The following is a 15,619-nucleotide window of genomic DNA, read 5'->3' as shown; positions in this document are numbered from 1 at the left end:
CTAACTAACTAAGAACTATGTAGAACGGGTGAAACGCTAGGGATGTGGAGGTCAGCTAAGCCGCACTCCACGTTCCAACGACCGACACGGGCGGTAAGAAGGAACTGAGGAGCGGCCGGGTCGGCAGGGGCATATATACGGTGCCGCAAAGGCGCCACGCCAGGGGGCGCCTGCCGACCCGCCGGGTGTTGCTAGGGGAAAATTCTTCCGACGAACGTGCACGCGGCGCGCGCACACCTACTTGGAATGAATATGAGCAAGCACTCGAAGAAGAACTAATGCTAGCTACTCAGGATTGTATGAGGATATATTTTAACAAGCAGGTAGTAATCCAGTAGTACACATTATGCATCTTTTCACTTGCATTAAACAAAACAAAACACCATAAAAGTTAATATAATTAACAGGCTGAGACACAGAATATACAGAGTAAAGAGATTCATAATAAACACAGCTACAACACTCCTTTGCCAGGACAATGCCACCACATTCTGTGTGCTATGGAAAGTAATCCACTGTTTGGAAATCACCCAACGAAGAATACATGTTCTGGAACATACACAAAGGAAATAATTTAAGAGTACTGTGGCTCCTTCCTGCATTATGTCACAACCAGGATATTATTTTAACATATTTACTTGTCCATTTAATAACACAATATCATCTAAATATTCTACATAACAGCACTTGGCACAATGTTCAGACACAGTATCCCAGCCTACATTTTATAGTTAGCAAATGTCTGATGTGGTAGAATGAATCTCTAAAGTAAAAAGATTTAAAATATTACCTGGAGAATGAAAGAATTCCTCATATTGTCAGGTAAGTTATCCAACATTTCTGTGTAGCATCGCATCAAACTTAACAGCCAGTAGTTGGCTGAGGCAGATTCCTCATCTGCGGTGTAGGTAAAAGGATCCACCATGTAGATGACAACTGCTGGAGGATAGGCATGGCTGTCTGCAGATTCTGGGTCAGTGGGAATCCCTATTCTCTCCCTCTCTGTAACACTAGAGAGACGTGTATTGGTAAGTGCATAAGCAAATTACAAAGTCTAATTATTGTTTTGTTCTAAGGGTTAGGGTGGGTAGGGAAAGAGTCTGAAGGGGAGGACTGCTTTTTACATTGAGAAAAAAAAACCTAAAAACACAGTCCAAGAACAATGGCTGCTAAGATGTTACATCTATCCAAAGGATTACATCACATCAAAGTACCTGTTAATAATTTATTAAAGGTGCTTGTTAAAAGAGTGATACACCCTCCATCTGAAACACCCAGAACTGTCTAGCTCTGAAGAATGTTACAAGAAAGATGATTAGCACTGAATCAGTGAATGACAGTATACTATTTTCTGCTTGTGGTCATTAATATACAAATTGTTTTAGTGCTGGAGAAAGTTGGAAGAATGAGAGGAGACTGAAGGCCTCTGTTTATTCACAGAAGAGGTACAGCACTTGCAGTGACGGTTTCCCCACGCTGCCCCCCTGTGGAAGTGCCTCAACCCTAAACAGGAGAGACAAACATATAGAGGTGAGAAAGGCGTTCAGTGTACCTATTCTGCTGAGGCTGCCAACTAGTGCTAATTGTAGTGGTAGATTTTGCATAGACCACTGAACAGAAGTATAACAACTTCAAACAGGGCTCGATTTGAACTTGTTACTTAAAGAATGAGAGCTCATTAACCCGTTACGATATGACAATTTATCAACATAACATCTACTTGCTAATATATGTTACTGCAAAAGTGACAGGGGAAAAAAGTTACCCATCAAGAAAGATCTGCCTCTGGAAAGCAGAGTTTTTAAATGGTGGCAACGTATTTTTCTAATTTTTTAAATAATGTTTTACACATTCCTGTTTCTGATGACTCTTTAGCAGCCCCAAGCTGAAATCTGCTTATCCCTGAAATCTATTCCCTGACATTGTAAAATCATGCACTGGTTCCTTATTGCAGGGTTATTTGGAAATGCTGTAATGCCAGAATAGGTTTAAGAAATAGTAGCAATGTAGCATTATTTTTTTGAACAGCTAACAAATCTCTATATGCAGAATACCACCTAGCTTGCAAATAGGTAAGAAAAAAATTGTGGGTCAAATTTTGAGCCTATTAACAATAACAGTGTCTCCTTTAACTAAACAATATGAAATAATAAAACTCATTTCAATTACTACAAAGGATGAATAAAGTTCATCCACTATACATCAGAGACAGCTGTTGCAATCACAACTGCGATAGCAGCAGCTCTGAGTGGCTGTGTAGGAAGCAAGGAGCTCCTGCACTTTCAGGAATGTCCGTGTGGCTTAAGGGAAGAAGTCATGAATGCAGGAAGATAAGAGTATGTCTACACCACAACTAAACACCTGCAGCTGGTCCATGTCAGCTGACTTGGGCTCATGTAAAAGTGCGATGTAGATGTTCGGGCTCAGGCTGGTGCCTGGCCTCTGGGATGCTCCACTCTCCACTCCACTCCCAGCCCTGGCTACAGCTTAAGTCTGAACATCTATACTGCAATTTTACAGCCACAAGCCCTGCAAGCCTGAGTCAACAGACACAGGCCAGCTACAAGTGTTTAGTTGCAGTGTAGACATACCCTAAGGAACTGAACTGGTAATACATGGGCTCATTCAGGTATTTAGTAACTTACCTTTCCTGTCCTTCTTGCTGTTGCTGTGATGAGTTCTGTCCAGGTTCTGCGTCTCCTCCAGAACCTGTGCTCCCTGGTGGTCTGTCTGTAGAATTTCCCCCAGTGCTGGTGTTCTGCCCTGGACCCACAATTCCACTAAACCCTGAAGAAGAGGTAGTGCTCATCTGGTTAATGCTGGGTGTCGAGGAAGATGCTGACAACTGTGGCACAGAGGATCCAGATGCTGAACTACTTCCTGCTACAAGGTTAGTGGTTCCACCATTAGGCGTGGAATTAAAAGAACTGCCTGTTGGTGGTGCCCCAGGAGCTGACAGGCATGTTGAATTTGGGGGTACAGGTCCAGTGTTCCCAGGCATTGCTTGCCCTTGGCTTGCTGGCGCTGAGGTTTGGTATTTAGGTGGTATCAACAGGCTGCTGTCAAGCTGCAGGGTGGCTAAGTAAGGTGCTGAAAGAGTGTATAAACACAAGGTAGATTAACGATAGTGTATCAGATCTCACCAAACAAAGCACTGTAAAGTCACACAGTACTAGCTTTCAGAACATTTGAGGAGAAGGAAAATGTTGAGTATAATTTCCATTATAAATATTTAATTGTAAAATCAATTCTGCAGTTAGTCCCTTTCAATAATGTGATTCAACTATCTCTAAGTACAGGCTTGCCTTTGCACAGTTCCTGCAGTATGAAGAGAAGGGGAAGTGAATAAACATTACTATTGACATGTCATTACTTCTGGTTCGATTGTGATGTGATAACACTGTATTTGTAGATGGCATTCAACTTCACAAACAGCTAAATGAATTACTTCACAGTTCACAATGACCATTTAAGAGAGCATCTTTATCTTTGTCAGTTCAAGCCCTTTTTACATGAACTACTATTATGGGAGATTTAATTTAATTATAGTTGCTCCTTATGCAACTTCACGGACTGAGCACATACTACACACTTCTGGGGGTGAGCATGGAGTGCCTACCATATTAATCAGTGTGGTAATGGTTCTACCCAGCTATGTGGTAAATGAAAGCTAAAAGCAAACTGAAAGAAGTAGTAGGATACTGGCAATTGTTAAAGATAAATGTGCTAGATTCTGACCTCTCTGTGCTTCTCCCAAGCATAGCAATCATTAACGGATGGCGCGAGGCCAACCCAGCAGAGCAGTCTCAGAGCACTTACGATGTGTCTACACTATATATATCTGCTACAACAATGAGATCTGCTGCAGCAATGAGTTTCAGAGCCTGGGCCAACTGCCTTGGGTTCATGGGGCTTGCACTATGGAGCTAAAAATAGAGTAGACATTCCTGCCTGGGATCTGAAATCCACTGATATTTTTAGCCCTTTAGCACAAGCCTGAGTCAGTTAACCCAAGTTCTGAGATTCGCTGCCACAGGATTTTTTTTGCAGTGCAGACTTACTTTCAGGTCTGTTCTAGCTGGTGTTACTTGAGCCCTAATGCCATTAGGAGTTATGCTAAGAGTCAGTTTGGACCAAAGAGTAGGGGAGAAGAAAGATAGCTTAGTGCTACCTTCCCCACCCCCATCCATCCACTACTAAAAGGTTCTGCACCAGAATAGCTCAGCTGGATCTAGGGGGTCTGGCTGAAATGGGAATAATGGTATTTACTTCCTCTGAAAAGCACTTTGAGATTTACTGAAGGGAAGTGCCATAAGAGATAGGTATTATTATTATTTATTGAATGATAATTATTTAAGTCTAATTGGTACAGAACTCCCGTCCATGCTCCAGCTTCTTATTTTATAACTTTTAAAACAAAATAATTAAATGATCCCTTTACTAATTAACCTATTACAACTACCACTACTCACCCACTTATCCCAAAACCTCATACACTGTCCTGAACTTCCCCTTCTCTAAAGCCTGTGAAGTCAGCCCTCATGGTCAGCATAGTCAAGTACTTGTCAACCTCTGTGACCTCAAAGAGGGTCGGGGACACTCATTTCAGGACTTCACTGAAAACAAACTAGCGTCCTCCCCACTACCATTACATCAGAGGACTCTCAACTTGCACACTTCAGTGAACTAAATTCATCAACAGTTCAGTAGTCAATGTTCAGAGACAATTACCTATCATGCAGACTAGCATTGTCTCATTGTTTCTTGTGCTCCATCATCTGTCTATATCTTCGTGTTGTCTTTTGTCTTACTTATACTATAAGCTCTTTCAGGCAGGCATCATCTTTCTGTTCTGTGATTCAACAGTGTGTAGGACAATAGGGTTCTGATCCTTGATTGGGGCTCCTCAAAACTAATATAAATAATAAATTGCCAAGAGATCACATAGGAAGATGGGTCCTCTCTCAACCAAGGCCCAAGCCAGTTAGAACAAAGAGTGGGCATACTCTACTTAACAAGGGACATGAAATAACCATTACAAAAATTCTTCCAGTTGATTCAGTCAATCCATTAACTTAGTCTTGCTGGGTTGAGTTTTAGTCAGGTAGTTCTAATTTCTGTAAGTCATCAGATAAACCATTCAATCACAATGACACGACACTACATCCTAGATGTGCTCATTAATCCCTAATAGCTCAATACGTATGTTTAAACCTGCACAAGAGGGCCTTTGGGATAGATGAGCAAATGTCCAGTAGTACACTGATTTCTCAGCAGGAACATAGAAATTGGCTTTTGGATCTCAAGATGAGTTTACAGGGCTGAGAGTTAGAAAAAATACATCTTTTTACTTGTAAAGTGAATAAATGTAATATGGAAATCACGTAGAGACCATTAAAATGGAGCCCACAAAGTTATTTTTACTGTCATTTTACAGATCACAAATGCATTTACAGGGAAAGTTGTTTCCTCCTCCCCCATAACCCAAAACAAAACAGTCTTATTTTTATCCCAACTCAACTTCACTTACCTAGGTGATGCCGGCAAACTTGCGCATAAAGTTTGAGCCTGGAATGATTGTCACACTCCTCACTGCCCCAAGGCTGGTTAAACCATTCGCTCACTAGCTCATCTGTCACCTTTTGCGCCATGGTCTTTCCCACCCGCATGATTCCATCACGTAACACTTTGCAGATTGGTTTGTGTTGGCCAAGCCTACACATCTGGCAGCACAAGAAGAAATATTTGCAACAAGATGCCATGTCCACAGAACAAAAACAGTAACTTGATAAACGGACTGGTTTACAGTCTCATGCCCTCTCTCCAATGGCAGCCCCTTATAGTACAAATCCGTAATTGTAAAAATTAAAAGCCATCTTGTTTTTTATCTCTGGCTGACTTAACTTATATTTACAGTCAAGCTAAAGCTATAAAGTACAGTCTGTTCTATACATTCTACAGTATACACTGAGGTTGACAAGAGACTTTGGTTTTATGTTTGATATCTGCAGGTGTAAGAAAGACAGTTACTCACCTTGTGCAGTAACGGAGGTTCTTCGAGATGTGTACCTATGGATGTTCCACTTTAGGTGTCCGTGAACCCCTGTGCTAGTAATCGGACCTTTATGGTAGCAGTGCTCAGTTGGGTTGCACATGCATGGTCCCCATCTCACGCTGCTTCAGGTGGTTAACAGGTGCTGTGCAACCAACCCCCTCTCTGTTCCTTTCCTACTGCAGAGCCTAGTATTAAACTCTGAAGTAGAGGGGAGGAGGGAGGGTAGTGGAGCACCCACAGGGAAACACATCTCAAAGAACCTCCGTTACTGCACAAGGTGAGTAACCTTCTCTTCTTCTTCAGGTCATGTCCCTGTGCGTGCTCCACTTTAGGTGACTTCAGAGCAGTGCCCTCCAGTGGAAGGAACCACTGCTAGAGTCGCATGGCTTCCACACAGAGTGTGTGATTGCACTCCCCCTTGTCTGTTTATGTAAAACATACAAGCCACATTGTTGATGAGGATCTGAACCGTCTTGTCTTTGATTATCAGTAAGAAGTGGGAGCAAACGTTCTGAACTGCTCACAGTTCTAGGAGGTTTATATGAAGATGGGACTCCATCGTGGACCATCAGCCCTGTATAAAGTGTGGTTTCAGGTGTGCTCCCTAACCTAGAAGGGATGCCTTCGTGGTGATGGTGAGCAACGATGGATTCTGTAGGAAGGGCATGTTGTCTGGACTGGTCCACCACAAAAGGAAGTCTTTTATTGTATCCAGCATGGTGAGGTGCTCGTTTATACTGTGACTATATGGGATATAATTTGCCTGGAGCCAGGCTTGTAGACACCGCATACCTAGTCTTGTGTGTCTGATTATGAAGATCATAGCAGCTATGTGGCCTAGAATTTGTAGGCGAGGTTTAGCAGACGCTTTGGGCTGTTTTGTGTTAATCAAATTGGTTAAAGTTAGAAATCGTTTTGTTGGTAGGGAGGCAGATGCCTCAAGAGAGTTTGAGGTCTCCCCCAATAAATTCCAGGTGTAGATTTTTGTATGTTTACCTGAAGGCCTAACCTCATAAACAGAGTTATAGTGTGTTCGGTGGACTCTATCGCTCCCTGCAGTGTTGGTGCTTTCAGCAGACAATCGTCCAAGTAGGGAAATATCATGATTCACTCTCTGCGTAGGTAGGCAGCTATTACAGCTAGTACCTTTGAGAATACCCATGGCGCAATGGAAAGGCCGAAGGGTAGAACTTTGTATTGGAAATGATCTTGTCCCACTGCAAATCATAGACATTTTTGATGTGATGGATGGATATATGAAAATATGCATCCTGGAGGTTGAGGGCTGTTGTTATTGTGGATATGCTGCCCACGGTCTCCAAAATGGCCACTGTGGTGGGAAGAGCATAGTGGGCATCCAGGGGTGCCCATACCAGGATTGGTTTGGAAGGTTTGCTGGGTAGCCCTTGCATGGAGCAGCATGCGTGACAGGAGTATCCACAGGGGAGGAATGTTGTGGAGAGTCCCCAACATCCTTGTCTCCATCTTCATCCTCACTCGAGAACTGTGAAACAAAGAAATGGAGAGCTGGGTTGACTAGGTACCACAAGGACCAAGGTACCACTGGTGCTAAGGATGGGAAACTGCAGTACAGAAGAGACGATAAGGTCTTTTTGGTGCAGGAATTGCTGCAAAGCGTATGGCATCAGTACCATGGGTGTGGTAGGGTTCGGTACCATATGCTGAAACAAACCTCTTGGTATTGGTGTTTGACTGCAGTGCACAATGTCTGCATTAGGTGGCATCATTAGCAGCGGGGGTGCTGAGGTGCTCAGTACCAGTGTTTAGTCATGTCTGGCGGTATTGTGGCATAGGGTTTCATTTTCCCCTTGGTACCTGTGTCTGAGCTCGGCTGCTTGGCGGCTTTCGTTTTCTAGGTACCAATAGTTCCGAAGGGTCCCACTGTTTCGGCCGTTGACACGGCCGGTGCAGTCAGTACCGGGAATGTTTGCCCATTAGCGGTGTGCCTTTTCTTGGCCAACTCCAAGGTCGGGGCCATGGTACCCCGGTTTTTTTTTGCTGCCTTCTTGGTGGGCTGATCAGGAGCCCAGGCCATGGAAGGAGGGACTGCAGTCGGCGATTTCTGGCCACATGGAGCGCGTACCTCAGGCTCAGACACCAGGAGAAGAGACTTCTCCATGAGGAGAAGTTTAAGCTGGAGATCTCTCATCTTTCAGACTGTGAGAGTGTGAGCACTTCTGCAGTGTATATCTTGCTGAGACACCAGATGCACTGTGAGAGGTATAGAAAGGCTGCAGGTAATGCAGTGTTTGAACCCTGGGGAGCCAGGAACGCCCCTCAGGGAGCGTACTCTTCCCCGTAAGGTGGGGTGGGGGACACAAATACAATGCTGTGGCAGTGAAAAAAAATGAAAACCTACAGCCCTATGAGGAGAAAAACGGAAGGACAGGGATAAAGTACTAACACTAACTATTCTAACTGAAAACTAAAACTAAGGGAAACAATGCTACTCAGAAAGCTGTGAGGCACTGCTAGCTGCTCCGACTCGAACCAACGGTGGTAGAGAAGGAACAGCATCAGTTAACCACCTGAAGCAGTGCGAGACGAGGACCGTATATGTGTACTGCTACCATAATTCTCCCATTACGAGCACAGGGGCGCACGGACACCTAAGGCAGAGCACCCACAGGGACATCACTCAAAGAACCAGCACCAGTTTATTTAACTAAGGGCCTTCTATTGCATGAGCTCTGACTGCTAAGGAGTACTGCATCCTAGGGGATAACAAAAGAATTGCTACTGCTTTAGATTGGAAAACAGGCAGTTGTACTCCAATTAAATAGAGCAGAACCCCATATATCCAATCTAACAGGGACTGGAGCCTGATCGGATAATCAAAAAATTGGATAATCCGAAGAATGTGAAGTGCAAGGCTGCAGCCCCATCTAGTGGCCAGAGGAGAGATTGCCTGCTTCTGGACCTGTGCGTGCTGGTTGTTTGGTTAATACACAAGAGCCAGATAATGGAGGGTTGGATAAATGGGGTTCTGCTGTGCACTCAAGTCTAAAAGAGAGCCATACCCAGGTGAGTAAAAGGATCCATTTCACTTTCGCAGAAAGTAGGAGATTGATACATTTAAAACTCTTATTAGCCACACAACTGACTCTGTTGGTGCAAAGGTCTAGCAGAGCCCAGGTGACCATCTCCAGAAAAGTTTTTCATACATGATACACAGGAATTAATTCTTGTTGACACAACAGTGTTACTGCAGTTCTTGTGCTGGGTATTCTGTGGTACCATCATTCAATCTGAGAAAAACGTGAGTTTCCTAAAAGTTATTTTGGGTTTCTTTGATCTAAGGCAGTTCATATTTTAGATTACCTTGCTCTTACCACAGAAATTAGCAATGGAAAAGAGGTATTTGCTCATCTTATCTGTAGCTAGTGACCAGTGAAGGACTGTTTCTCATAGCATACAGTATATACCTTTTCTTTGTCCAATCTATTTGAAACAGCCTAAGTGATGGGGCTTCTATCATTACCCTACATAGATTATTCTCAATGAACATATCTCAATGCTAGCGTTCTTTCCTGATAATGTAGTAAAGTAGAACTGTTTGGAGGATAATTTTTTTCACAGGTTTTTAGCGGATGTATCTGCTGTAGCTTGTGGAGGAAATGTTGAATTAGTTCATACAGTGGGAGCAGTTCCATTCTATAGAGGAGCATTTCTTTGAAATTGTAATTAATACCAACTACAGTACTTCTTGTTTTAGTGTTGTTCACAAGATCTACACTTGCTCTGGATTGCTTAAGGGTGTGACCCCATTCTCCTCCTAAAACAGAAGCATACTTTAAAACACATGCAATGATTCAGAATATTGGACTGAGCTCCAGGTATGAATATCATGTCCATTCAGAATAGAGTAAGAAATCACCTCTCGCTGTGAATTTCTATCTTAAATTTTGACATTACAAAAATTAAATAGAAATCTCTATGTTTAGAAGACCATGTTTTCTAATGGTTTTCACTTTCTTCCCCTGAAATAAAAAGGACTAATAGGGCTTTTTGAAATATCACAGTCACAGTTTCTACAGCATTACATTAACATTCATTTTTTTTATTTGAGTGATCTTTTAGCTGACTGCTTACTTTGGGCCATACATTCCTCCTGGGTAAAGACATGGAAAATCTGCCAGGTCAGATTTCTCAAAACTATGTTCCATCTCTGTCTACCTAATGATTATATTGCAAAGGTGGTGAGACAGACAGGGCAGATTATGTGGCTAACCCTTCCATGAACAAGGTGGAAGATCTGTGGTTGGGACCTAGGCTTTTTGCACATGAATGTTATTTTCAAAAGCATTCAGTGTTGGGTTAGGCCAGGGGTCGGCAACCTTTCAGAAGTGGTGTGCCAAGTCTTCATTTATTCACTCTAATTTAAGATTTCGCATGCCGGTAATACATTTTAATGTTTTTAGAAGGTCTCTCTATAATATATAACTAAACTATTGTTGTATGTAAAGTAAATAAGATTTTTAAAATGTTTAAGAAGCTTCATTTAAAATTAAATTAAAATGCAGATCTTATCAGTTTAGTGTGATCCTCGCCCTTGCTTTTCCAGTTTTCCAATGTCTGGCATGAACTTAGATACTTTAAGCTGCACACAGGGTTCTGAGTGATCAGTTGTTAACTGGCTCCGAGAGGGACAGAGGACAGATTTCATGTGTGAAAACACCTGTTCACACAGGTATGTGGATCCAAATGCTGAAAACACTGCAAATGCAATTTTCTTCAACTAATTAAATTTCACTGGCAGGGATGTCCAGCAGGTCAGAATAAAGGCCCCATGATCTCTCTCGGTAGCTTCAAGTGCACTCCACCGATCTTCAAACTTTGATGCCCACAATTCTGAGCTTTTTAGCTGAATGAGCTGCATTTTGAATTCTTCAACACCCATCCACTGAAATACAGACAAAACCAAGTCTCTTTCTCTGAACTTTTCAGGTTTAATTAGAAAAGAAAGCATTAGGCCAAATCACTGGAAATCTTGTAATCTGTCAGAAAATTCTGATTCCAGTTCTTGCATTACATTCCAGCCTCATTGACACTGACAGTTCAATGTGTCGATAGCTCTTTTATATGCTGGAAGTAGCGGAAAGTCAAAGTTTGAATATCCTAAGAAAAAACTATTAGTCTTACAACGAATGCCTTCCAGATTTTATAAAGATCCAGAACCGTTTGCCCTGCACCCTGGAGACAGAGGTTGAGTTTGTTTAGGTGAGCGGTGATGTCAGTTAGAAACATGAGCTTACACCGCCATTTGTCATCGTCGAGTTCAGGGTAGTTTTAGCCATTTTCCAACAAAAAGGCCTTGATTACATTAAAAAAGGTTACAAAGCGCACCAAAACCTTGCCACAACGTAGACACCGAAAGTTGCTGTGAAGTGGGATGTCATTATAAGCACTGTCCATCTCTTCCCAGCAGTGCTTGAAACAGTCTGTGAGTCAAAGCAGATCGAGCAACAAGGAAGTTCACAATTCACACCACTGTATTCATCACATTATTAAGCTCTGAATTAGAAATTTTAGCACACAGGTTCTCTTGATGGATGATACAGTGAAATTTGACTGTCAGGTGGCCAATTTGATCTTCAAGTAACTTTGGAAAACAGAAGGGATTTGTAACCATGGCAGGAGCACCATCTGTTGTCACACAAAATATTTTTCTGATGTCAACTCCTCGTTCTTCAAAATGGTTTACAAAAGTTTCCGCTGTATCTTCCCCCTTTGTTGTGTCATGCAGGGGTTTTAGGCAACAAAGTTCTTCTTGGATTTCACCAGAAGCACAATAACTTGCAACAACTCCCAAAGGTGGAATGTCATTTATATCCACGCTCTCATCAACTGCAACGCTAAACACTGCTGTGTCTTTTAATGCAGTCATTTACTTTTTGTTAATGTTTTCTGCCATTTCACGTATGCGTCTCTCAACTGTTCTGGCAGAGACAGGCAGTTCTTTTATTCTAGATATGATCCCATCTTTATTTGGCAAATCATTGAACAAAACTTCCAGACTGCTGAGAAAAACTTTTTATATATTTCCCATCCGTAGACTGCTTTCCGTTTTTTGCAATGCACTGTGCAATCTTGTAACTTCCTTTCTTTGGCTTGATTTTTACTTACACTTAAGCATTTAAAAATACAGCTTTGCTTCTCATAACCTGCTAGTGCTTTTTTGATCAATAAGTCCTGTCTGCTTCGTCAAGAAAGGATGGGACCCTGGGTTGCGGGGGCCGGCGGTAGGACCCCCGGCCGGCAGCAGAGCCCCAAGGCCAGTGGCCAGGACCCGGGCAGTGTGAGTGCCACTCAAAATCAGCTCACGTGCCGCTTTTGGCACGCATGCCATAGGTTGCTAACCACTCGGTTAGGCCAATGCTGAGTGCTTTTGGAAATCCTATTCATAGGGCCTTTGTACCTGTGCGGCAACAAGATCCTCTATCTGCAAACTGGGCTTAGTTATATTGCTGCCACTGGTTCACAGACCACAACTGTACTCATATCACTCCTGATGAGGATCAAAGTGTGTACAAGAGAATGAATCAGTCTTAAATACAGTGGAAAAGCTCTGCTGCTTTGATTGAGGAACATGTCATTTAGCATGAGTCATCCTTTACTCCTCCCACTCTGGTCTGGCTACTCTCCCTTCATTGCCACAGAGTGGAAAAAGTTTAGTCGTCTCACTTTGCTACCAGACGCGTGAGAAGTTACTGCTTGCCTATGCAGGAGGTTCCTGGATACATTTTACGGAAAGTCCTACTTTTCAGATTTTCCTATATTTCAGAGGTATTATATCTCTAATGTCTCCTTGTACGTCTGCGTTTTAGGGCATCTTACTATTAGACAGTTCCTACTGCTCAGCTATTTTCAGCCTTCAGCTGCATATGCCTTGTTTCCTTCGACTTAAACAGCAGCTGCGGGTAAGAGCTGTATCTTAGGGCTGAATTTGGTCTTAAACAGCACTAATATGCAAAAGAATAAGTGCAGCTCTATTAGATGATATTTCTCCCGTACTCTAAAAGTGGAGAAAGTCCTCCTAAACTGAAGAAAAAACTATAACAAATTGCTATTTAAAACACTTAACTTTTAAACAATTTAAGAGAGCTTATGAAGGAAAGAACATGAACTTAACTCAACTGTGAACATGGTGCGAAAACAGGGACGACAATTCTGACTGAACAATTCATAACAGTCCCTCTTTCCTACCTCATATACAGCACTCAAGTCCCTGAAGAAAGTTTTGGCTCCGTCGAGCAAGGCCTCATTTTCTGGACACAGCACAATATAAGCGACATCCCGATGGCCCCCATATGGGTCTAGCAACAGCCTCTCCCAGAACGGCAAGGAGAATGGAGAGATTGTCAGGAAGTCCTTGTCATAACCCACCAGTAAAGTGGGGATTGGAAGAGGCTCAGGAGACTCCTCAGAACCTGATAAGAAAAGAAGAGGGTATTACAGAACTGTCAGGTACAATAGCAAATGAGCTCTTTCTAGCCAAATGTTGTAAATCAGTCATCTCTTGTCATTGAGAGTTTTCAGAAAGCCTGAACCTCCTCTGAGCAGGCAGGATACAGCCACAATGCATATTAACAATGTCCTTCCTTCCACAGTCATTTTCCTCAGGTAACGGTACTTAATTACAGGGCAGAAAGATTTATACCATGCTTATGAAGTGCCATAAAATCAGAGGTCAGTCAGTCAAAGCAGAAGAAGCCAATCCAAGCATCACTACTATAATTCCCCAAAAAGATTGCAATAAAATATCTTCTAGTGTACTGTAAGTACACATTCTGCCAGAATTTCAGGGCCTTCTTGAGGACTGAACTTGTGGTCTTGTAAAGGAGTGGTTTCACTCTGCCTAAATGATGATATAACCACATTTCACATATGTCCTTTCAACCTACAGAAAAGTGATGACATGAATTCATGGAAACTAAATTAACGTTTCTTGCTTTAGCTCTTGCTGGTTGTGCAAAATGACCAACTGAAGAAAACCATAGCTCCCAAAGTGGGAAATTAAAGTTGTGATTTCTAAGCAAAGTGGCTGGAGTTAATACAAATTGAAAAAACACAACCCCAAAATAGTCACCATCACAAATGAGAGGATTATCATAACAAATCTGAGATCTCACACAAGCAGGTTGTTAGGGATTAAAAGAAATGCTAGTGTAGCCTGCTGTTTCTTGGAGAATGTGAGCCCAAATATACCCTGGCAATTTCCAAAGAAATATAAATGATGGAAAAGTCAGCATTCACCAACCATTATCACAGATATCTACTGTTATAATGCATATGGGAAAATGTGGTCATTTCAGTTACAATGTGTGGTAACTAACTGTTGGCAAATCCTGACTGTTCAATGCTACACTATAGTTACAAATGTTGAAAAAAGGCTGAAGGTACTTGTCATATGGCAGAGTGGCACTGGAATGTGATGATAGTTACTGCAGCCTGCGATAGCCAAAAGGGAAATCAGCATTATGTCAAGTGTCAGAGCAGGGAAAGTAGAGAATTGAGGCACTGTGGCAAAACAGAATAAGACTGTAAAAAGACAGATCAGTAGGGAATTTCACATAAAATGCAGGAAAAATGCATGAAGAGTAAAAATGATGTTTAAAGATCAGTCATTAGTTTGTTCTCGCTTAGTATATATTCTGTCAAATATATTTCCAATTAAAAGTCTCACGTGCAACCAGGAGGTGTTTTTCCAAACATATCAGCAATATGACATTTTAAAACATATTTAAAATCTTATAACTAGGGCTCTAATTTTATTTAACAGTTTCTATGCTTCATGTTATTCATTGTACTAGCTATGGGTTCAAACCAAAATCAAATCCATATAGGGATTTTGAACCTCACCAAAGCTTTTGAGATGTTCAAGCCCCTCTCCAATGTCAGTCATCTTGGAAGGTAGAACCCCCACTGCATTACTCAAGAATATCCTTTAAACATTAAACACAGTAAAAAGCTGTCTGAGGAGACTTTTGTTCTTATGCACTTTCCCTCAAAGAACACATTTAAATGCCCATGTATAAGGAAACACAGCTTTCATCTGAATACTGCTGTTCCACAAAAAACTCTACCATATGTTCCCCGTCCTGCCATCTTATGGAACTGCTGCCAGGTGAGGGGACCCTGCACATGTTGGATATTCTCCCAGGTCCTGCCTGTCCGCTTCTTCTGGATGGCATCTTGGAGAAAGGGCTGTAGGGACAGTAGCATGCGCACCACATCCTGGGAGGACAGCATGCTGATATCCAGTACTACAAATGACAAAGAGATATGAATCATATTTCTGGTTAGGAGAAGGGGGCATAATTTTTTTTGGGCTGTGATTCCTTTATCTTGCCTCTCATGGTGCCTGTATAGCCTGTGCTCCTCTGTAATTAGTAAAATAGAATTTAAACTGCTTCTTTATTAAACAACATCGTTAGACTAAGCTTTCTCTCAAGTTCATTTCAAAATATCCTTTTGCAAAATGTTATCTAGACTGTAGTGATTTGCTATAAGTTTGTTTAAAGGTTTTAAGCTGCTTAAAGG

The 15,619-nt window shown here is 42.0% G+C and overlaps 1 protein-coding gene across 4 annotated transcripts in view; it reads right to left on the bottom strand.

Annotated features, from left to right (window-relative positions):
* The window catches only part of MED13L (mediator complex subunit 13L), a 413,400-nt gene that overhangs the window by 53,043 nt on the left and 344,738 nt on the right, over positions 1–15,619 (bottom strand). For 3 of the 4 annotated variants that reach the window (XM_032800003.2, XM_032800007.2, XM_075059960.1), the window contains 5 exons: positions 15,163–15,342; positions 13,283–13,506; positions 5,531–5,723; positions 2,646–3,090; positions 791–1,010 (listed from right to left, as the gene is read on the bottom strand). In XM_032800003.2, coding sequence (XP_032655894.1) covers positions 791–1,010; positions 2,646–3,090; positions 5,531–5,723; positions 13,283–13,506; positions 15,163–15,342 — 1,262 coding nt within the window. The remainder of the gene's footprint in view (positions 1–790; positions 1,011–2,645; positions 3,091–5,530; positions 5,724–13,282; positions 13,507–15,162; positions 15,343–15,619) is intronic. The other variant, XM_032800004.2, reaches the window with a different exon arrangement.

The sequence above is a fragment of the Chelonoidis abingdonii genome, chromosome 22, assembly GCF_003597395.2.
Source record: "Chelonoidis abingdonii isolate Lonesome George chromosome 22, CheloAbing_2.0, whole genome shotgun sequence".
Classification (NCBI taxonomy): domain Eukaryota; kingdom Metazoa; phylum Chordata; order Testudines; family Testudinidae; genus Chelonoidis; species Chelonoidis abingdonii.
The sequence above is the reverse complement of the archived record's forward strand: the minus strand, read 5'-3'. Positions and strand labels throughout refer to the sequence as shown.